Source organism: Schistocerca nitens, chromosome 12 (genome assembly GCF_023898315.1).
Source record: "Schistocerca nitens isolate TAMUIC-IGC-003100 chromosome 12, iqSchNite1.1, whole genome shotgun sequence".
In the NCBI taxonomy this organism is placed as follows: Eukaryota; Metazoa; Arthropoda; class Insecta; order Orthoptera; family Acrididae; genus Schistocerca; species Schistocerca nitens.
In genome coordinates, this window is record NC_064625.1 from 25,519,889 (window position 1) to 25,544,105 (window position 24,217).

At 39.3% G+C, this 24,217-nt stretch overlaps 1 protein-coding gene across 1 annotated transcript; it reads right to left on the reverse strand.

The window, feature by feature from the left end:
- Positions 1–15,282: 15,282 nt before the first annotated feature.
- Positions 15,283–16,771, reverse strand: LOC126215205 (uncharacterized). Its single transcript, XM_049941869.1, has 2 exons — positions 15,630–16,771; positions 15,283–15,431 (listed from the first exon to the last, which is right to left on the reverse strand). The coding sequence occupies exon 1, from the start codon at positions 16,416–16,418 to the stop codon at positions 15,909–15,911; it is 510 nt and encodes a 169-aa protein (XP_049797826.1). The 5' UTR covers positions 16,419–16,771; the 3' UTR covers positions 15,283–15,431; positions 15,630–15,908.
- Between the last annotated feature and the right edge of the window lie 7,446 nt (positions 16,772–24,217).

Below are 24,217 nucleotides of genomic sequence, written 5' to 3' on the forward strand. Positions count from 1 at the left end.
AAGGGAGTCAACGAAATTAATCGAATGGTTTACAGTCAAATGCTGATATCCCAGATTACCCACTGTGTTGTATGCTGCCCACAAATCCGAGACAACAGTAGTACCAGGGAGCACGAACTGTTGCAAAATAGGCAACAAAGTGCCAGCATCCCGTCTGTCTACAGTCACCATGAAACTTTCCTTTGTTTCCACATCGAAACCACCAAAAACCTATTGTTCTCTAACGCGATGACCACGTTCGTACTTTCGACGAACAAAACAACTTTCGTCGATCTCCACAATATGACCTCTGCCTCCCAGAAGGATCGGATTGAGCAAAAAATATTCGTGACAAATGTCCCTACAAAATTGTTTCCAATCAACAATCGTATGGGCACTTCCGATTTCCAACTCCCTCTGTAAAAAGTCCTGCTTATCTATATCATCCTGCCCACAGATACATCAGTTGCAAGATCTTGGAAACTTCAATATGGCTTCCTGAAAAGAATGAAAATTTTCGAATTGATGCTTGTTTCCTACAAACTCGACCTGCTGAACAACGCCAGATGACACCATCCATAGAATTATTGTTTTCTAATCGCATTTCGTTGTATACCACGCACTTGCCATCACAAATCATCACACTTTTCAACAATCCGTGTTGTTGAGCCCACTTAATCGCCTCCCTATTAGTGGCCGATATTTCGAATAAATTTTTGAGGCGAAATTCCGTAAGATTTGGAAATCTATTTGCCATATTCAAATGAACCTTTCAGTATATTGTCGACTAGCAAATCGTGTTCAAAGCAACGAATTCGACACGACAGACTACCAGTTCATTTGTTTCAGTTTAAACCTTTTCTTAGTTTAAACCTTTGCTTAGCGTATCCCGAAGCTGTAAACTAATCCGTTTTGTTTTTATTTCTACTTATTTTTGTTTACAATTATGAGCATCATATTCTCATCATCAACTCATTAAATGAAAATGGATGTTATATGGTGAATGATCACCAGTTCAATATTTTCGAATCATAGGCGGCCGCTGCCGCGGCCGCATTCCAAAAAAAAAAAAACTCCCAACCTAACCTCAAGTGGGCTACGCTACAGATGTGTAAATATACAGTGGGGGGAGTTTATTAAAAGTTTGTTAATTTTGCACTGGCATTTGATTGTGGCTAATTAGTAAAAATACGTACCTACCGTTCCGTTAAAATGAACGTATACTGTAATCGACAAAATATTGAAAACTAAAAAAAAAATTTTAAAAAAATTTAAAACAATTTTTTTGATGTAAATAATTGACTGGGGCGAAAATAAATATCGTATTCGTAATCAGCGTATCACATTTGACTATAATCGATCATATTTTGGAAAAAAATGAAAAATTTTTTCCATACCTGCTAAACTGCATAAGTGCCCAAAATCTGTTCCGCGCATATGAATGCTCAATCCAGATATATTTACTCTATGGTTAACATCAACATAATATTACTGAACCTTCGGATTCACAGCCTCCATTTTCATTAGCACCAAAAACAAGTTTCCTTCTACAAGCACTCGGTGGTGAATTGTTTACTGGGTCTGAGAGGTTACAGTCAAAACAAAACAAAACAAAACAACACAGCAAAATGAAAATTATGTCGAGGATCACAGCACCACACCACACGCCTCTCAAAAACATAGAACAAACAAAACCAGCGATCGAAACAATGCATGTCGATAGCAGCAGAGAAAGTATCGATATCGATAGTCCTTTGTTTCACGTATGACTATCTTTGGCACAAATATTAAGGCCAAGCCATAACCATAACGATGGCTGGTATACTTGATCTACTCCTACACCAGATCATCTAGATTTCTGAACTTTGAATAACTCTTTTCGGTAAACAGTTCGCAACGATTTTTTACTCTGTTTGCCGAGGCGTCAACTACCCGCAATTTTTCAGAGCATTGTATGCTGCTGTCTTTTTGTCTCGGTCAATATATTCTTTACTTTCAATCTTCCACAAACATGGGTGGTTTCTGTATATTTCAATGAATTCACTTACAAACTCGCGAGAACACTGACGAGTATCAGCCATTTTAATGCCCTGTGCGCACAAATACAAACACTAGACTGAGCCAACCGCTGTTTCGCGCCAGATTTGCGGCGAACTCCTGTCCACACGCTCCAACTTCTCTGCGTAGATGTGGTTTGAACCCACAGATTTGAGAGGTTTCGCTCAAACCTCCAACTTCCAGGTTTGTACACACCTCAGGTTGGTGCAAATCTTCTGTCCACACGCAACGATCTGTCTGCGCAGACAGATCGTTGCGTGTGGACGGGCCTTTACACTCGAATCGTGGAGGTATAAGGAAAGGACATGGCACTATGGCCGTCTACTGTACGTCTGTTTGAAGGCGGTGGGCGGGATCGACCGACGTGTTTGATTGGTCAAAACAGTGTCAGGGCTCTTGTTAGAATTGCGTTATGTCTGGGAAGTTGCTGAGTGTTATAATGTTTACATGTATAACACAACGTCAGAATAGCTTTTTCAGGCGTTTTTGCCCCAGCAATACAACTGATTTGGGCTCGTTAACTTAAGTGTTTCGTTTGGATACGAATTTCGAATGATGAAAAGAGGAAAAAAAAGTGTACAAAGCTCTTTTCAAACTCAAATCGCCTTTTACTGTATCTGTGTCTATGTAAACTGAAAGCAGAACACGAAAGCTATGTTTGTTTACATACCGGATGATATTTCTTACTCGTTTACACACTTACACAAAATTTCATTTGTAAATACAAACATCGTTTGTGCTTTGTCGAGAAAAATAAGCATATGATAGTGCTTTTGTGAATGTCAACACAGCAAACGTGTACAGGGTGGCGCAGGGAAACGGGAAATTTCGAAATAACGTCATTTCCATGAATAAATTCATAAAACTAGTAATTTATTAACGAAAGTGAATGTATTCAGTATGCCATTATTCAGTATGTCTTTACAATCAGTGTCCAAAGGTGTCTCTTTACTTTTTAAAGATGACATCGGAAAGATGTGCTCCCATTCGACGTTCACACTCTTAACAGCCTGTTATGAAAACTCTGGAATGCGCGGTGTAGCAAATCTTGGGGAATGTCAGTGATTTCGTTTTCAATGTTCTCCTTCAGTTCATGGATTGTTGCAGGACGCGTATGGTACACCTTGCCTTTAAGATCTGCAATTTATAGGGATGGAAGTCTAATTCGTGCAGTATTCTTTGTAAGCTTCGTCGCTTAATCCCTAGCTAAGATGCATGCTGTCGAACGGAGCGGCGAGGACTTCTCTCGATTGCAGCCCTCACGGGAGTGCAAATGTGACCTCCCACTCCTTTATCCGCCATGATGAATCTCGAGCTGTGACGTCACCTGGCAGCTACTACAGTTTGTTTACAACGGTGTCGCTTAATGTTTCTATCGAAGGCGTGCATGCGAGTTCGTGTTACACGTTAGTTTGTGTGTAATTCTTGTCCTGCCGAGTGTTCAGTTGGAAAGGAATTGTTCCGTGAGTCTTGTAGCTTCGTTCTTGGAATTATGTCTACAAATACGTCGTATTGTGCAGTTGCTGAATGTAGTAATAGTGGACGTAAGACAAGGCGTAATTTATCGTTTTCCAAAAAATGTTGAACTACAGCGTAGGTGGATTGCTCGTTGTAAACGAGAGGACAAAATTAATGTTAATAATGCAAGAGTTTGTTCTGAACATTTTTGTGAAAGCGATTACAAACGAGACTTGCAGAGTGAATTGTTAGGTCTACCTACACGGAAACTGCTACAGGATAATGCTGTTCCATCTCTAAAATTACCAAACTGGCACGGAAATGAAGTCGAAGTTCCAGGTCCCAGCACCACGGATGTTACCGGTAGTGTTCTAACAGAGAGAGAACATCGCTGTGACACTAGAACAGTAAAAAAAAGAGCTCTCTCCACGTTGAAAACTTTATCTCCCGAGAAAAGTAAGCTGGACAAATCCAGCAACACAGACGTTACTACTGATCCGCTAATTTCACTTAAAGACCAGGAAATTCAAGCACTGAAGAAAGAATTGGTTAGTTTGAAGATTAAAAATGTTCGACTGGAACAAAGAATTAAGTCCATGCAAGAAGTTATAAAGCAAGCTACATCTATAAAACCTAATGTGTCTCACACTAAGAAGCACAAATGTGTATGCTCGGATGTGAGCAGTACACTTTCTCAGTGTTTCACACCAGGACAAATTCGTTGTCTGTTAAAGAAGAGGAAGCAAGTAAAGTGGTGCTCAGAGGACATTGCAAATGCTCTCACATTGAGAGCTTTGTCTCCTAAAGCATATGCCTACCTGAGGAGAAAGAATTATCCTTTTCCCTGCAGGTCAACACTCCAGACTTGGACGAAACAATTCAAGTGCCGACCGGGTATTTTGAAACCAGTTTTGGAGTTGATTAAAAGTAGGTCAGAAATGTTCACATCATTGGAGGCGATTGGTGTCCTAAGCTCCGACGAGATGAGCATTGACGGTCGTGTGACTTACGATTCGTCCGACGATGTAGTACTCGGACCACACGACAATGTCCAAGTCGTCATGGTTCGCAGCTTGTTTTCAAAATGGAAGCAGCCCCTGTATTATGACTCTGATGTTGCAATGTCTAGTGATTTGTTGCAGAATGTCATAAAAGAAGTTGAAACAGCAGGAATCCGTATTGTAGCTGTTACATGTGACATGGGACCAAAAAATATGAATGTGTGAAAGCAACTTGGTGTATCTACATCCAAGACATTCTTTTCAAACCCTGTTGATCACAGCAGAAAAGTTTGGGTTATTTTTAATGTTCCACATTTGCTTAAGTTATTAAGAAATCATTTTCTTGATGACAGAATCACTTTGCCTGATGGTACTGTGATAACAAAAATGGTTATAGAAGATCTTCTTCGACATCAGAAAGGCGATCTTTCGATCAATCACCACATATCGGAGGTTCATCTTAACGTTAGTGGACGTGACCGTCAGAATGTCCGAAGGGCTGCACAGATATTTTCACGTCGCACTGCCCAAGCTGTGAGATATGTTCTGCATAAAGATCGCGAAGGAAGCTTCATAGAGCTCGTGAACGATGTTTTAGATGTGCTGAATTCGAGATACCCTCAAGATGAGAAAGCTCCCCTTAGAAGTGGTTACGGGTTTCATATCAGAAGTCAGGAAAACTCTCTAAAAAGATTTCTTGAAAGCTCTAGTATGCGACTAGGAAAAAGAAACAGTCTTCTCCCATTTCAAAAGGGATTCATTATATCAATAAATTCACTTTTTGGACTTTACAATGATATGAAAAATTCCGGAGCTACTTATATATTGACAGCCAGACTTAATCAAGATTGTCTGGAAAATTTCTTTTCCAGAATCCGTGGCCTTGGTGTCTTCTACATCAATCCCACTCCTTTCGAGGTGAAAAACAGAATTCGTTTATTGATACTGACTGGAAGTGCAAGTGAAATACCTTTGTCTTCTGGTGCTTCGACTTCAGACGACAGAAATGAGAATTCTGCTTCTGAAAACTACCCGACACCAGCTGATGAAACTGAGGAAGATTTTCCTCTCGAGTGAATTATGTATAAGAGTAACTGATAAATCATTTGACGTCGCTACAGATGACGAAAACTTGCTCTTAGATTTCGAGCTCAATGATTCAGTGTGTACCAGTGAAGACGTGAATGACGATGCTCTAAAATATCTAGCAGGATATATAGCATTCAAGTGCAAAAACGTTGACAGTTCTTTGGGAAATACAGCAGGGCAGTGTGTTGTTGATACAGAATTAAGTCTGAAGCAAGACTGGATTACCATTATTTCAAAAGGGGACCTCATTTCTCCCTCTACTGATTGGTTTGCTAAAATACGTGAGTTAGAAATTATATTTGCCGTTTTTCATGGATCAAATATTTCTCATTGTAATAGAGTGATGGCAACCTTAGCAGTTCATATAAGTGCGAAATTTCCCGAACTTAATAGCAAAATAGTTCAGTTATATGTCAGAACAAGAACTTTTTTACGGATTAGACATTTAAACAAAAGAGCCAAAATTGATGCAATGAAACGGAATTCGGCAAGGAAGAATCGGCTCTGGTCAGCGTCGCCTTCAGGATCTTCGACGTAGCTTCTGCATCAGCTTTGTAAGGTAAGTTCGAAGATTACTATCTTTTTATTTACAAAAACATGTGTAAAATCGGCAGTACCCAACTGTAAAACATTTACCGTAGTCAGATGCCTAAAACACGAGCATGAATGCGGATGCGAACATCGGCCACTAGTTTTGCGTGGCGATATATCATCATTGCTACTAATATTTAACGCATTTCTTTCGGAAACTTTGTATATAACATTAACATGAAGTGTGTTCAACCCTGTGAGCGCGAAACTTTACGTTATATGAGAAGAGAAGAGACGTGCAAACAGTTATTTTGCAATCTCTCATATTCTACAAACGGAGACTGCTGCCGTCTGGCTGCCGGGTGATGTAACAAGTCGCTGACCAATGAGAGCGCACTAAGCCAATCTGGCATACCTTTTTTATTCTATGTTCCTTGGCAGCCCTAGCAGCTGCAATGTTCTCTGGGGTACTACCGTTGGAATGCCACCTGGAGGTTTCTTTTTCAAGGCAGATCCTGTTTCTTCAAAATTACGCACCCACGTTGTAATTGCATGCGCAGATGGGACACGTCCATGACGTCCAAGCTGGTAATGCTGTCGAAATGTTCTCAGCGCGGCAGTCGCACTATCACCATTTTTGTAAAACGCTCTCACAACTACTGCACGTTCCGCACCAGTCCAATTCTCCATGATTATTAAATGGCAATGCGTTCACATCAATTGTGCAAAGTTTTGAACACCTGCCGGCGCTACAGTGCTGCCAACTGTAACGTTCAAAATTTCCCGTTCCCCTGCGCCACCCTGTACAAGTACACACAATGGGATTTTCAGTACCATTGTAGTTTAAACATGTGAACACTATGAAATCACAACTGTTACTCTGTGTGTGATTATTAATAGCACAATAGGCCTACATGTTGCATGATAATTAGGAAACCTTCCTTTAGTGTATAAGTCAATACATGTCATTAAGGAGCGGTTTTGATACTAATCATGAACTGTTAAACAAATCTCAGTTACACAAATTTGTGTAAAGGACAACACTGCTATTAAAATCACCAATACTTAAATTAGGATGCCCTGCATACATGCATGTTCAAATTTCAACCTGCAAGTCAAGCTACACACTTGCTGATGATAGGTACTTATGTGCAGTAGTCTGAAATTTCACTGCAATGTATAAAATATAATGGAAAAGAGTGAGGCACCTTGACTGTTTTAACCTACCTCTTTTTTTTTTATTTGCTTCATTGTTGGATAAAGCAAAATATCTTAAACAAGTGCTACGCTTGGAACCATTTCTTGCACATAGCATTTAAACTAGCATTACATTTCCACAATATTGTTTTATCACTCACCTTTTTCAATTACTGTAACACACTGCAAACTTCCATGGGATAAAGTTGCAAAAGTAAAGGATAAAATAGGAGAGAAACAATAAATGGCATGCTATGATGATTTGTACATTTCAACTCACTAAAACACATTTTAAAGTACAAATTACCAAGCTGTGTTCTTGCATTATCAAATTGTCAGTGTTTCAATCTCATTTTAGCTTATCCACTAACATTCCGTATTACCTTATATGTGAAGTGTGGGACTAACAAAATTTTTGGGAACGCTATAAATAATGTAGTTTTGAGAAACATTTTAATCTTTTGGGATACAGTACAATATTAATATTGGCATTTGCGTTACAACAAAGCACTTACATATGTTCAATGTCCTCAGGTTACACAATGTTTTGTGCCAATAACTAGCCAACAAGACAGTTGTACTAGTATCTGGACAGTGTTACAGCAAATGTAAAAATAAGTATGAAATGGGCTTTTGAATATTATGTATCTATCAGAACATGAAGTAGTATGGGTAGAACTGGTGATAAAAAATCCCACAGAACAAATGTGAAAAAAACACTTTCAGATCACAGCTGCGTATCATAGGAGTGGTCCAATTTCCTGGATCAGTTTACAAATGAGCCATTGAAAGTCTTAGTGGTGTAAGTCAAGAAACACAATTTTCCCTCTGAAACCACTAAACTCTCGATATAATGAACACCATTACTAAATGCAGTACTCTTTAAACTACATGTAGCTACAAATTAAGGTAATAATTTCATCATCACAATACACGTCACAAATAAAAATTGACCAGCCCTTTAAAAAATTCACAATGGCTATATATACCCTGGAGAAGAAACTGTTTAATGCACTGCCACCAGAAGCACACACTACCTCATTAAAATACTTCTACAAAAAGGGGAGTAAAGCTTTCATATGTACCCTCAAACACAGCTTTAAAAGGGAAAATTAAATAACATAGAGGAAAGAAGTGTGGAAAGCAAAGTTCACAAATTCATTGACCTTTGAAAAGAACTAATTTGGTGTATGCTGTGCTCAATTTTTTTCATGGAGTGAATCTCTTAAACATTTTGCAGCATGTTTCTGACGTGTCAGCAGGTACCTTTTCGCAATAGCTTTGATCAGCAGTACCAAGTGATTAGATAATGTGCTCTCCCAATTCTTCAACCACAGGCTTGAACAGAAAAGTGCCAAGTACCTCTGACACATATTTAGCAATAAGATCTTTCACAGGAACCCTCCTATTTCCAGCAGCGTGTTTTCTAAATACTTTTTCAGAACACATACAAATGTCCACAACATCGTCAGATGGTGAAATCAAACCATCTCTACTCTTTCTATGTATAAGAGAATAGGCAGTATGACTCCCTTCCCCTCGCAACACCGACAAGCATGTTTCACACTTTAAAGTTATCTCTAAGTGACGAACCACAAATCCTGAAATGTAAACAACAATATTGGTTGCCACTTCAGAGAGAATCATTTCAGCTTCAACATAATCATGATCATGGCACACCAAATGGGTTTCTATATCTAATAATTGCCTATTTTCACTAGTGAAATTGATTTGTTGTTCTATAGTCTGACCACTGTGTGTCAAAATAGGAATCTCTTCCAGGGCTATAAAATTGCCTCTGTACGATTCACGAATTTAATTGTGAGTCAGGAGTCTCTTATAGGCAGATATGAACTGTCGAGCTGTTGGATTGTTATTCCACCCACCACGACTATGGATTGCACTAAAAACATCTCCAAATAATCTTGGCAGCACTTATAAATGGGGAGGAACTTCAACAAATGTGCAGAGGATTGTGGCCCAAGCTTTTTACAGAACCTCACAAAAGATTGTAACCTGAAAATAAAATTGTGCTATTTAATACTAATAAAACTAGGGAGTAGTCTGCCTTAAACAAAATGCAATGAATTTGTTTTTAAGGTACTTTAATTACTAAATTAAATACTCACAATTACACTGTAGTTGCACTACAAAATACAGTGAAAAAATACTCAAGTCGTGCTACATGTATTTCGATTTTCAGATTTTCCTTGTCTCTTCGAATTCAAACTTTGAATTGTCCCACACTTTGTTGTCTCACCTACTAGTACAGCGCATAAAACACTAAAAAACTCGTGAGACACTCCAACATAGGCACAATAACGCAACAGAACTATCAAATATATGCTCTAGCTCTGCTACTCGCTACAAGACTACATAACTAAACTTATTGTTGCGCCGCTTGAAACAACTATGCGTTGACATACTCTACCTCTGTTACGTCTTGCAGTAATAGTGTTGCTAACAATGATTTTGAGATTTCGTTAACTTTGCAGGACGCTTTCGTGAAGTATGTGCAGTGACATACTTTTTTGTCGGTGAAATTCGCCAGAATAAAATACACTAGAATTTCAGTCAGGTACGTCTACCAATCAAAATTATGTAATTGAATAAAAATCGTAGTTCGTTTCAGTGCTAGCTATTCCCACAACCTTAGATATTTGCGATTCCATCTTTCCTTTAGCCTTACATTACGGTGAGCATGGAGTGCTAGGGTAGATCTTGGCCCTTATAACTTCGTGGAGGAGTCAATGTTGATCTAGTGTGATGTCCTAGTGTCTGAATCATTGTCAGGATGGAGATTTTGAACTAATGGGTACGTTGAGGCAACTGCCAATCAGAAAGTTGTGTTAACACAAACATTTAGCGCTATTACTCATCAGCAATTATTCCATAATGTACAATGCCACTGCTTTGGAACAAGATATGTTGTGAACCATGCGTGCACATTCATATTTGCGTGAGAGAGTCACAAGTCAAGGTGTATGGAAATACACAATGCTGCTTGCACAGAAGTGAACCTCCAGTGCAAACACGTCAAATAACACAGTTTTCTTTTTTCTTTAATTTTTTTCCCCCAAATGAAAAATGAATGTATAAACACTTTGACTGATTTGCAGTGTATCATTCAGCTGGCTTGCTGTGTAATGGAATTTTCCACCCCAAGTTCAAGGTGCAGAGTGACTAATTTTTTCAATAGCAGTGTCTCCAACTTATTCTCCTTTTCAATCACATCAAATCATAATTGAGTATTTTCTTTGTCTTTATTATGCTAATAGAGCTGCCTTTGATAAAATAAGAATTATTTTAAAAATGGTGCCTGAAACTTGCCTGCTGTAGCGCATATCCTTACTGGACGTGGAGTCAGGCTGGAGGCAGTTTTCAGTTGCAATTTCTTATTTCTTTGGTGGATTAGTTTCAGTGGTTACACCACCATTAGCACACAGTATTAAGTTTATGCAAGTTAGCCAATAGCAAGAGATGAACACTGCAAGAAACATTGGAAGCAGTGCTAGAAGTGGTCCCTCAAACTTAAAAATGTTAAATAATAATTGCTCGATTCCATATATATGCCCTTTGGGGAAAGGAAAGTTGATAGATAAATTTCAAACTGTCATATTTGACTTAAGAAATGTAATAACTACCATTTCGGAAATTTCTAATGTTTTTACAAATTCCTTGCTTCGCTTAGTGTGGGATCTCTGTCTTCCTCCCAGGTGACACCTGCATTAGTGTTCTTTCTTCTGCTAATTGCAGTGATCTAAGTGGGAATATAGTAAAGATTTTTTCTCTATTGTTCTATGACAAATATGAGAATTCATAAAATGTTGAATTACTTGCTGTACATAACTTTTATTTAAATTTATGTTTTATTTATCTTCACCAAAATTTGCCAGATAAGATGCACATGCAGATGGAGTTTTAAACTTCCTCAATTTTTCGCACATGGCTTCAAGCCCTGTCCTCATTTCTTTGGGGGATTTATTTGAAAAATCTGAGATGAGCTTGTATTTATTTTATTAAATCATTATTTCTTCTGAGAGTCTGCTAAATCATTATTTCTTTTGTTCTGAACTGTCTCTGTGTGAAATGGCTCTCGCATCTCTTCTTGGCTTTCACAGAACAATCCTCTGTCTGTTTGCTCCAAAAGTTCAGAAGAATTTAAAGCCATTGCATTCTGAGACCTATACAGATGCACTAGCCATCCTTCAGGAGGCTCCTCATTTGTAGTGTACGTATACTGTCATTACCCATTGCCTCCCTGATGGTAAAACAGTACTTTCCCAGTCGGCATGTTTGCAGATCTTCCCTGTATTGCCTTGGCAACAAGTGCAAACAAGAACAGCCATATTTACAATATAATAATGATTCTCTCTTTCTTCACTGGGAACCAGCAGAACAATCCTCACAGACTTTTCTGATCTTTGCTAGAATTTTCTGTCAAGGGGCCTTTATAGGACTTGCTCCATTAGCAGTATCGAGAAGTCTCCTCTGAAAATACAAATTCACCTTTGTGAGAAAGAAGTTCACCATCTGCACCTCATTGAAGGCAGGCATCCTCTCAAAAATTCTGGCCTTCAAAATTCTCATGATGACCTCACTTATATTATTGGCATTGTGGCCTTCTATAAGCATATCTTGTTGATGTGAAACAGTCTACAGTTCTCTCCTATTCTAATTCTCTTCCAAGTATTTCAATAAATTTGATTGATTTTCACCAATATTTGCTCTTGCTACATTATAGTTTACCACAGCTTAGTTTTTTGTTGGTGCAAACATTAGTTTGTTGAAATTCTGGAAGAACTCGCGCTATTTTTGCTGTGGTATAGCATTTTTCCTTTGACAAGCCAGTGCCACACTGCCTGCAGGACAAGAAATATACATTTTGCACTGACTGTCGTCAGTCAGGAACACACTTAGGCCATTGATGTTTTGCCCAAAAAATATTTTCCCCCACAATCTTTCAGCAACTGTAATCCCATTCTATAACTCCACAGCTTTCTGAAGACATAATCAAAACTCCAGGTGGTAAACATCAACACAGACTGTAAATAAAACAGACACTCTGCTGCTATCATGGTCCAGGGAACCAGTAGAATCCATAAATACGAGTATGGAAGCAGCTTTTACATGAGCATGGAGTTCCTGCATCAGTGGTGAGCAAATGCTGAAAAAGAATTTTGCAGATACTAGTAGTAGCTAATGTATGTGTGTAAAGTTCTCATCAGACTACAAATTTGTAAATGTACTCTTACCATACTGTATAATTATCATCTTTCAGAATCATCTTGGCACACAACAGTTCCAACTTCGCTATTGTATTCCTCTAATCTCTGTTGCAATAGCCACATTCCTTCTTTTTTGAAGTCTGTTGGCCTGTAATTTTTCTGGAAAGCTTCACTGAACAAATAGTGACAAAAGTTGTAATCAGGACACTTGCTTGTGTCTGCAAGGACTAAAGGGTAATCTTAGCAATTCAGCTGAATTTCAACCTTAACTGACTCACGTGGCTGGTGCTTGACCTCTTTCAAACAGGGAGATAATTTTTCTTTGACATCACTTGATGGTTGTCTAAATCTTAAAGCAGCAGCAGCACTCCCAATACAGTGGTTATGACCCAGCACCAGGTAAACTTCACACAGCATTTCTTTATAGAGCATTGCTTTCTCTACAGACTTACGAAAACCGTCTTTATTCCATACATTGGAATAACACATACAATATACATATACAAAATTGGTAAGATAAGGCACACAGGTGTTAGTTACCTCGCTGTGCCCACCACCAAAGTGGGGACTTACAATGGGCGACACACCAGAGTATGTATATATGTATATATATATATATATATATATATATATATATATATCATAAGAAAGGAAGAAAACAAGTAATGGATAGAAAGAGAGAAAGCAGAACGAGGACGTTATTCCTCCTGCCCAGGAGTCAGGGAATAAGACGCCGACACGTGGCATCAGCCAATTTGCTGTCATGTATTCGAAGATCCGGTAGCTGATGCAGCAGCTCTGCAGAACTCGGGCACTCAGAACTGCCAGCTCTCCGGATCGGAACACCAGGTTGATGAGGTCCCTCGCCAACGTAGGAGACCACGCCCCCTCCAGTTCAACGTCACGGTGGACACGTTTCTGTAATTAATATTGTTGGCCACCCAAGTTTCATCAATATAAAAGAAATTTTCCGCCTAGCTCCCTTAATTTCCTCACTTGGTTCGGGTACTAATATCGCCCGTCAATTATATCCGTTCTATCATAATCTTTCGTTTACTTATAGATCTTTTCCAAGAAAATCCCATTTCACGCAGTGTCTTATGTGAAACCATAAATACCTCCTTTCCTCCATATTCTGCACATTTTCTTGCAATGCAGGGTGATCATCCATCACTTCCGGATACCGAAGTATATCAGTAAGCATACAAAATTAACTGTCTGACACCTGCAATTAAGATCCCACGAACAGAACGACGTGTATCACTGCACGCTGGTCTACAGCGCTAGGCAGGTAACGGGCAACTGATTTTGGGTGCCCCTGTAGGCCAGTGGCAGGGTTCTTCTGGGGAAGGCCACTTCCCCCACCAAAAGCGCTGCTCGCTCTTGAGTTACGAGAGAGACTGCAGCGCTGGTGGCGGGGTAGGCTGTGGCAAGGTCCGTAAAAAAAAAAAAAAATAAGGTTGAGCAGTAAGCGTTCTGTCCTGCCATTGGCTGAGGCTGTGACGTCACGAAGGAACCGCCGCTGCCTCTGAACAGCGCTACAAGACGCAGCCCACACATTTAACCCTAGGACTCACTCTGCTAAAATTTCCTTAGTACTCCATCTGGGGTCATACGTGACCCCAATCAATATATAACTGACTGTGTGTACTAATCATTCAGAGAACAACGTACGGTCGTTTAATACTGTTTGTTTACATTTTATTTATTATTTAGACACATTTCACAGCTTTTTTAACAGGTATGTACGTAGTAGAATTAAATTACATATGACAGAGTAATTACATATCAGAAGTTACAATATTACTCCAAGTCATAATTTGTTTCACTCATAAATGTTTCACAATGGCTTGAAATTTACAGAAAATGTGATGAACAACTCAACAGGAAACATAATTCTAACCCGATCCCTGCTTACCGGTACTGCACTTTCATCTTCTCCACTGTCATCATTTTCAGCAAGAATATCATTTTCTTCTAATTCATGTAAACAAATTTCATCACTTTGGTCTACCTGTGTCTTCGGCGTCACTACCTCCTGAATCACTACTGCTACGAAATAAGTCTTCCGTAGCTTGTTCTACACTATAGCCAGGAGCAAAACGTATTCCATCCATGCTGAAATTACACTGCAACAACAAACGTACAAACGAACGTCCCGTTTGAGGTTAGTTCTGAGTAACACCTGAATAACACCTGAATTCAGTGTTACCAACTCAAAATACCTAAGAAAGAGATTGTTAGTTGATAATCTATACATTCTATGAATGTTACATATAATCTATCTGGGGTCATAATTGACCCCAACAGTAGTTTTTTGTTAATTATTGACTTAAATGTTGCGTCAAGCGCTCTAAAAATTTTTGTGAGAGAACTACAATACTGTGTGGTAAAAGTCATAAAATTCTGGATTTTTACAAGAAATAGAAATATTATTTTATCCATAGTAAAGATGATTGGGGTCACCTATGACCCCAGAGTGAGTCCTAGGGTTAAGCGATGTATTTGTGAAATGTTTGTTTCTACAGAAATAGTAAAAGGTAAATTGTTATTCTGCTATTTCTAGAAAGTTACTGCTATATTCTGTAACTTGTCCAGCTTTTAAACAGACACTGCTGAGTGCTGACTTTAATAAAATGAAGCGTCTATAGATCAAACTATACAAAAATAAGTGCAAAGTACAGTCTTACAGTATCAAATAAAACGTTTACTTCCTGTGTGACAGTGTATGAAAAATTAAAGAACTGCCACTAACCTTTCAGATGCTGCTCGCAGGGTCATTTTCTTTGTTAAAACCAATTTAACGGCTTTATCTAACGTCTCTGGAGAGTAATTTCTATAGGCTCTTGCACCCAACTTCCTTTTATAAGACCTCATCTTCTTTCCAGTGCTTGAAAGACAAAAAAACGTGATAAAATATAACCTAAAACCATGGTGGGGTGACTATGTGACAAGTTGGGGTGTCACAAAGTCGCCACACAAAGTGCGTGCATTTCAGTTTTTGTCTCATATGTTCAACAAACATGGCTTGATTTAATCGATATTCTACAATAATTTGCCCAACATATTAACAAACAAATGTACATACCTGTTTTAGTTGCGTCCTTAACATAAACGTTTTCACAATATAAAGTTTCCCTCGTTTTACGAAAACGTAAATAACAGCGTTTCTAAGCAACGGCGTCGGAAGGAACTATGCGTGTGCAGAAGCTTCACCCTGCTGCCGCTACGTGGCGTGGCATGTCTGACAAACGAAATGCGTTGTTCAGCTCTTTCCTGAGACGAGCGGTCGCGGCGCGAGATTTAAAATACGAAAACTCGATCCCTTGTCACAAAGTCACCCCACCAGTCACAAAGTCGCCCCATTTTACGGTACTGCATGTTTATTTGCTATAACTTTTGGCAGTTTTCTGTAACGCCCTCCATGAAACCCTCGATTTTCGTTAACATTAACACGCAGTTTAACTATGTCTCTTAGTGCCCAACCGGAATCTCTCTGTTGGAAAGCCTCCAGTTTCTTTAACAACTTCTTTTTAATCTTAGTTGAATACCAATCACTGTCGATTTCGGAAGGTAATATTTCAACATTCTTTGTGTTCATGCCCATTTCTTGTGCTTCTCCTAACTTAGGCAATACAAAATTGCAGATAAGTACAAAATTAATTTTAAGAGGCCGGTTGACATTTCGCACTCTATTGTTAATGACAGGAAAACATGCATCCAAGAAGTACAGAGGATCCTTGAAACCAGACCGATTAAATATTTCACCCGTACATATTCGACTCTTGAAAGCACATTCTACAGAAACCCCTTCCAGATCATTGGTTTCCCGCTGATCTTGGTTTAATTTAATGCGCTTTGGAGATGGTTGACTCATTGTTCACTTTCTGCACTTTTCAAAATATCATCTATTGCAAGCAACAGATTTTTACAATTTGAATAAATAAAAGAAACGTCCCCAGCCTCTACCCACGATTTGAGACAAGCAGCGCCATTAAAGAAATCAAACTGGCACTGAAATGCATTATGAGAACACACTGTGTATAGAACAAACGGGATTTCTTTGATATAGTAGTCAACTAGGTTATTATACTTGCTAACGAATACGTCTGTGTAGTAGATGCATTCGTACTTATCATACACTTCGAAGGCAGCAAAATGTTCCCCCTCCTTAAAACAGTCCTTCTGAAGTAGCTGCACTATTTTTGCATTCAATTCAGAAAATGCATTCGCATTTTCACCAATGCCAATGAACGCAAGTCAATTTCTTTAATATTTCCATGCCTTGACACTTTCCTAATTGTAATGGACATTGTTAGTGAAATAACACACACACACACACACAACTAAATATTTACATTAATGCTAATACTATGAAAAACAGAAGGGCTATCATTTATGAAACTGTTTCGAAATCAACTACATCCATACTATTGACTCTACCACGATAAATCATAAGCACTTGTCCGGAGTTTAAAAATTCCAGTTCTTCATTGCTGAGGGCAGAGAAGCGCGCTGGCAGATATATTTTGCTGTCCTTGACGTATACGACAACTGCTGCTCCAAATTTTGTAGTTGCAGGCCTGGCGCTGAGAATCAGGTACTTCTCTCCCTGTTCCAGCGGCGACAGCCGCTGAGTAGGTTTTGCGTTTCCGCCCTCGCCTAGCTGTTTCAAGCTCTGTAAAAGAGGAGCATCCCTGTTCTCTTTAGTTACACAGCAATCAGTCACTACAGATAGAAAAAAATGTGACAATTAGTAGTAACTAATATATGTTGAACTTACATTTTCTGGAGAGTTGTCTGTATCTTTCTCCAAAAGAAGAAGAAGAAGAAGAAGAAGAAGAAGAAGAAGAAAACACAAAGTGTCAGTTGATGACGACAATGCCGACCACGACAGTCGTTGTCTCCTGCAGCAAAGGTGATGTTCAGAATGGCAGCAAATGTTAGGCGCTTGTCTCCTGGTTATATACCGAGCGAGCAGGGGAAAAAAAAAAAAAAAACCAGGAGAGATAGAGATGGGCAAACTAACGCCACCCCCCTACTGCTGTTATGCTCAATGTTGTTGTTGCTATAAAAGAAACATTGTGGAGTGGTCGGTGAACCAAAACAGAAACAATCAGGTGCTACTGCTAATTATGAAACCACCTCCTACAGATCTGCGTATGGCTTTTAAAGTAAACTTTGGCAACGAACTCTGCTCCCCTCAGGCACTGAGGTACACGCTGAAGACCAGAAATAGGTCGTACGAGCAGTCTCTGGCATGTGTACAAATGTTTTTTGTCCTCCTCCACGCAGCCTCCAGCGTGATGATGGTAATAGCAGTATTACGCAACACACGTGTGGCATGGTATGGAGGTGGACATGACATTGACCTCCCCCGCGTGTGCACAACAAAAAACGCTGCGACAGCTGCTCCTCGCCACATGCTGGAGAGCTGGAGGGCCACGCTTGCTGATGTTATTTCAGATGTTCCGAAACAGATGCCAAACCTCCTCATCGCTGTTATTATTATTGTTGATATCTGCTGGCTCCCTGCGTGCACATCACGTGCTTACACATACAGTTTAGCTTCTTGAGGAAGAACGATACTGTTTTTGCTGCATTTTACAGCACGTCTTCGGAAAATAATAATAAATTTCCTTTCGTTTTCTTCTTCTTCTTCTTCTTTCAACTATAGATGTTAATAGTTTAGCAGTGCTAGCAGGAAGACTGTGATATGATGAGAGGAGGGGAATAATAATAAAAAATAAGGGTGCTCGTACACATAACACATAAAACGAGATGCTTTTTAGAGAAATACTATCAGTCGATATTGTTCCACTGCGCAGGTTTACGCTATTGTAGTTTCTGTAGAATCAACCATCATCTTGTCGTGCTTCGGGTAACAGAAATTTTCTTGTCACATACGCACATACAACGATTCTAGTCACAGGAGTAGTAAGCCACCGCTGACTTTTCTTTCTTTCTTTTTTCTTTTTCCTCTTCCTCTCACAGAATGAAGATAGCATTCCTAGATCTGCAAGGAGTCAAAGACAATGCAAATAATTTTGTGCCTAAACAAGCAGCTGCTATCATAGTAGATGGAATGCATGTTATTGCAGAGAAATATGTCACTATCGCTCAAGTTGTAGCCTTTAACAGCCTATCAGAAAAGACTCAGAAGATAAACTCGTGGCTGACACGTAATCATCACCACGAGCACTGCGGAATGGACGGCGTGTCATTACTTACTGCAAGGAATACTTTGTGGGAGTTGTGTAAATGCTGTGATTATATGATGGTAATGGGACAAGAAAAAGTAGAATGGGCATCTGCTTTACTGGGTGTGCATCATGGTAGAGTAGTCAACATGCAATCTTTCGAGTGTCCTTCATTGAAAACTCTGAGAACATCTTTTAATATTCGTGAAGATCGATTGTTAGCAAAGACTAATGCAAGACTTATTATGAGATGGTACTTTGAGAATAATAAAAATTCATCTTAGAATATATGTGTGTTCTTTAGTTTTTATTTTTATTTCCCTCCCTTCTTTTTCTTCCCGCACTCTCAGTCCATATAAGCAATCATTTCATCAAAATTCTGTCATTACAAAGATATATTGTCTTCCATAAGGAACACGCATTAAGAAGAGAGCATGATGCAAGTTGCAATTGCTCATGAGCTTCATCGTCCTGCTCGTCCTAGGAGACCGGTTATCACAAAAGGACTTGATGATCTCCATCAGGCAGACTTAGTTGACATGATTGCATATTAAAAATGGAATTCTGGATATAAATATTTATTAACAGTAATTGATGTTTACTCCAAATACGCATGGGTTGCTGCTCTAAAGACTAAATCTGGTGTTGCAGTTGCTGTTGCGATTAAAAATATATACACAAAAAGCAAGCGAATCCCAGTACATTTACAAACTGATCTTGGGAAAGAATTCTACAATACTAGTTTTAAAAAGTTAATGCAACAACTCAGAATTAATCATTATTCCACTTTTTCAAATATGAAAGCTTCTGCAGTCGAACACTTTAACTGAACTCTCAAGGGTCTTATGTTCAGGAAATTTACTGCTCAGGGCTCATACAAATGGATTAACACTGTACAAGATCTGGTTACACAGTATAATCACACGAAACGCAGAAAAATTCAAATGAGGCCGGTGGACGTAAAAGATAATAGCCTTCTATCTACTGTGTATAACAAAATCAAAATGATTGATCCACGTTGCTCAAAACTCAAAACTGGTGATTAAGTCAGAATTAGTAAACAGAAAACAGTCTTTGACAAAGGATGCACTGCCAACTGGTCCACGGAAATTTTCAAAATACGTAAAGTGCAAGAAACCAATCCGAGAACATATCTCCTTGAAGATTACAAATCTCAGCCCATAGCTGGAGCTTTCTATGCAGAAGAGCTACAAAAAACAAAATATCCATCAACGTACATTGTTGAGAAAATCATAGGTAAGAAAGGAAATAAGGTACTGGTAAAGTGGCTTGGATTCAGCAATGCACACAACAGCTGGATTAATTTGCAAAAATAATATATATAATAAATGTTGAATTACATCTTACATATGTTGGTTTAGGTGTAGCCCGCCAGCTGGAAGGCTGCCAAGTGTGACGTAATGAACAGATGACAAGCGACGGCAGCTTGGGTACGGTACCGCAGCTAACCTTAGCTGCGTATATACGTCCCAAAATGTGTCCCAGCTCCCCCATTACCTAACTACTCCCTACGTTTCCACTTCACTATCACATCGGAAACTGTGGTCCTAGGGATGTTTAGGAGTGCGGAAATCTCGCGTACAGACGTATGACACAAGTGACACCCACCGCACAAGGTGGCGCAGTGCCAATCACAGTTATAATTTTGCAGAAAACGCTGGAATTTGCCCGCCAAGACTGCATGGGAACAGAAGTCATTCCCACGCCTCGCTGGTAGCCCGCCAGAAAGTGTTTTCACTAAATTTCTGTGAAGTAACGGAATCTCTAGCCCAGCCGCTACGTCAGGCCCCTGTGGGCTTGTCGCCGCCGCTCTTATGACAAGGTCGGCGTCTGAAAAGCATCCACTCAACTCCCTCACACCCGTCGGCTGAACCCTTTCAAGATCAGCAGTACCCGCCTGTCACCGGACCACCCGGGTGACGAGAGGCGCTGCGTGGGAAGTTCGCATGTGAAGGAATAGCGACTTTTCATCGCATGAAATTAGAGAGGAAAATCAAATTACGCAGAGTAAGATAGAAATATGAGAGGGGGCTCATGCCACCTCTCAAGCTTCATCGAAGTTCGACACAATATCATAAACCGATATCTTCTCAAAGCGATTAGCCCTTAAGAACCTGTCACACTGAATGTTGAATGCCTTCCTGAGAGGACCGTAAAAAGCCAAATCTAAAGGCTGCAATTTGTGTGACGTATGAGGTGGTATAGAAACCTCGTGAATATAATTAACTCTACAAAACTCATAGCTATCTAGAGGGATTTGACTTCCTTGGTTGTCCATAATTAATAACACAGGGTCTTCCTTGGTTCGTTTGGCGCTCTCTTTGAAGTGCTTAAGCCAATCATTGAACGAATCTTCGTTTTACCATCCGTTATGTGAACATCTATATATGGCCCCAGGTTGCCCTCCTTTTTCCAACTGAGGAGACATCCGCTTCTGGCGATACATGAACATTGGTAGGATGTAAATCCCAGAAGCACTTAAAGCGTAGACCACCTTAATATTCCTCCCTCGTTCCCAACTCGTTGCAGAGCCTACTTGATGTCGGCCTTTAGGGGCTAAAACCTTTCCTGGCTTTTGAACTGTTGATATCCCAGTTTCATCCATATTGAATACTCTTGTTGCCTTAAATTGATGGTTTTTGATATACTTTATCCAAATTTGAAAAGAATAAATCAACTTCAGATTTATAAAAAGCCAGAATTCGGTTAAGGCTTGTTGCAGAAGCCTGCCTTAGGCTTAAGGTTGGGTTCCTTTTGCGGAAACTGGCCGCCCAGCCCTCACCTGCCATTTTTGTTCCTTTGTTAAAGCTGTGCTTAATATTTGTTTCCTGCAGGGTCGTATGCAAGTCGGCGTAAGTCTGTTAATTTGATACCATAGAACTGGTTTGACAGTTGCTTTATATGGTCAGCGAGAATAGCTTCCTGTTTGGGTGTAAAATAGGCTTTTCTTTCCAACGCTGGTTTGGCTGCTAATTTTGCTTTTAAGCGATCATGTTGCGTAATTCTGGGAATTCCTGTTTCCGTGGCAATGCTCTTTACCGATCTACCACTTTCAACTAGCTCAAATACCCTTTTAACCCTTTCAGGGGAAAAATAAAAAAAATTAATTTTTCCTTGTTTTTATTGTATTGGTTTTCATACAGTGAGACAGAAAAATGTAAGAATTAAATGAAATATACATAAACTGAACACATACAGGGTGGTTTCAAATGGAGCCACTGCCCGCTAAATGTCATCACTTTTGATGATACAGTAAAAAACAATTCCTTTCTGCAGATAAGCATAATGCTACCTGGCAGTGACTACATGTCCATCTGCTTCTGTGGGGTTAGGGATGGTGCAGAATGACTTTTGTCAATCTAGCAGAATTCAAGCAGGCGTTATGGTGGAGTAGCATCATTTTCCACTGTCTTCGTGTTCGTAGTTCTTGGATTGCGTCAGCAAGATGTCTCAGTTGTTGATAATGTCAGCAGTGGTGGTTACACCTCAGGGAATCCTTAGAACAAGAAAACCATTTTCTTGCTGTGCAGTATTCAGTTGCTTTATCTCCATGTTTCTGACTGCCTCCGCTGCTGTGAGCCCAGTACTGAAATCAAATAGAAGAATGTGTTGGAAATGTTCCAATTTCTCCACTTGCCATTCCATTTTCAAGTGTCCACAGCTCCATTCATTATTTCTAAATGACAAAATGTCAGTATGTAAACTCAAATAGCAATAGTGAGCTACATATAAAAAAATGACAATCAATAAATAAACCCATAGGAATAACAACTTGCAAAAAAAAAAAAAAGTCAAGAACTTGTACACCAATGTAATAGTATGCTTGCAACTTCTTTACTAAATGCCAAGGTGGTGTGATCACATTGCAGAGCAGTGAATTAACAAATGTAAGGAGTGATCAAAAAGTTTCCATTTGAGACCATTGCTGCGGTGTACCAGCATGTTGCTGTTCTTTCTTGCCTGCCAAAGAATAAACACTGGAAGACATCCGTTTGAATAAACACTGGAAGACGTCCGTTTGAATACGAATACTGTATAGAGCAACATGTCTGTTGTGGAATTGTGAGCCAAGTTCCGTGCTGGTCGTGAGTGGACACAGTTCCGGTAGATGAGGAAGGCCACCCTCATCTGTTAAAGACAACAAGAAGCCGGCGACAGATGATAGTCCTAATCTCTCCCCGTGTGGTTGCTGTGCCATGGGTCCCTTAAAAACAGGCCTTGAAGGGTCTAAAATTCCTGTCAGATGAGGATATGCACTAGGACACAGTGTTCTTCCAAACATTAACTTCAACATGGTGCGTCAGTAGGCTGATTGACTAAACGCTCACTGTGGTTGTGCCAGATTATACCGATTCTCGACTGTATGGCCTCCAAACAGAATCTTTTTGATTGCCCTTACAAATAAGTTTTGGCACCAATTTTGTCGTTGAATGGGGGATATAATGAAAGGAGTCGGCATTGGCAGAAGGTTTCTTTAACCTATCTTGTTATATGTCATAGGATCAGTGTTACCTTGCATAACCCTAAATTTCTCCCCAGTCTAAATTGCCCAGAGTGGCTTCTTTCTGCCCCATTCTTCTGTTTAGTATTTTGCAATCGTGACATATTGAAAATATCGCTCAGTCATACAACTGTTCACGCCGACCTTCTTTCATATTCGCATTCTACTCGAAGTCTGAGGGTATTTTATCTTTTTCTTCAATTAAATTTAATAACTCGTAAGATGACTGACTATCTCTGTTCAGAATTGTATTTGTACCTAATTTTTCTTCTTCTGTCTTCAGTGTTTCATCATACAAAAGCTATCCATATATGTTGTATTGTTTCAGTTAGTTACAGCCTAATGCCTCCATTGAAACTCTAAATAGTCTATGACTGTCTCAACTTTTCCAAGTCCCCCAACTTAATTTCCTACCTGTTTACAATGTTTTTAGCTGAAGTATGTGTTTCATAAATTATAACTCGGGTCCACAGTTGTAATTTAAAACTGGATTTCTGAACCTCTGTCCTACAACTATACAATCCGTCTAAAACAGTAAGATGTCTCTAGGTCCCATCAGGATACATAGTTTTTTCACAAATCTGGAACAAAGGGTTTATGGTTATTAAATTGTGCTCCATGCAACATTCTACAAGGCAGAGGTAGTAGGTGTGTTTACTTTTGACTACTGTGGTGGAATTTGGCTTTGTCTGTCTTATATATCCTGCCACCTGCCTTCACCAATTTCCATTCTACTGAACTTGATTACAAGACAATGTCATTTTTCCCAAAGTCATGTTCTCTGAAATGTAATACACAATTAAGGGGTTCCTACCTGGGATTTCAATCAAAAAACATCAAGGTATGGTGAGGCCTTGATTTATCATCATATTTTAAGGAATGATATTTGTTACTCATAATTTATTATGAATTGCCTCATTTCCTTAAGTGCATGCACAAGTGTGTTTAGCTTTT

Bases quoted from the DNA above. Each gene is read 5' to 3' on its own strand.
- LOC126215205 (XM_049941869.1), bottom strand. From the start codon at position 16,418: ATGAGTCAACCATCTCCAAAGCGCATTAAATTAAACCAAGATCAGCGG.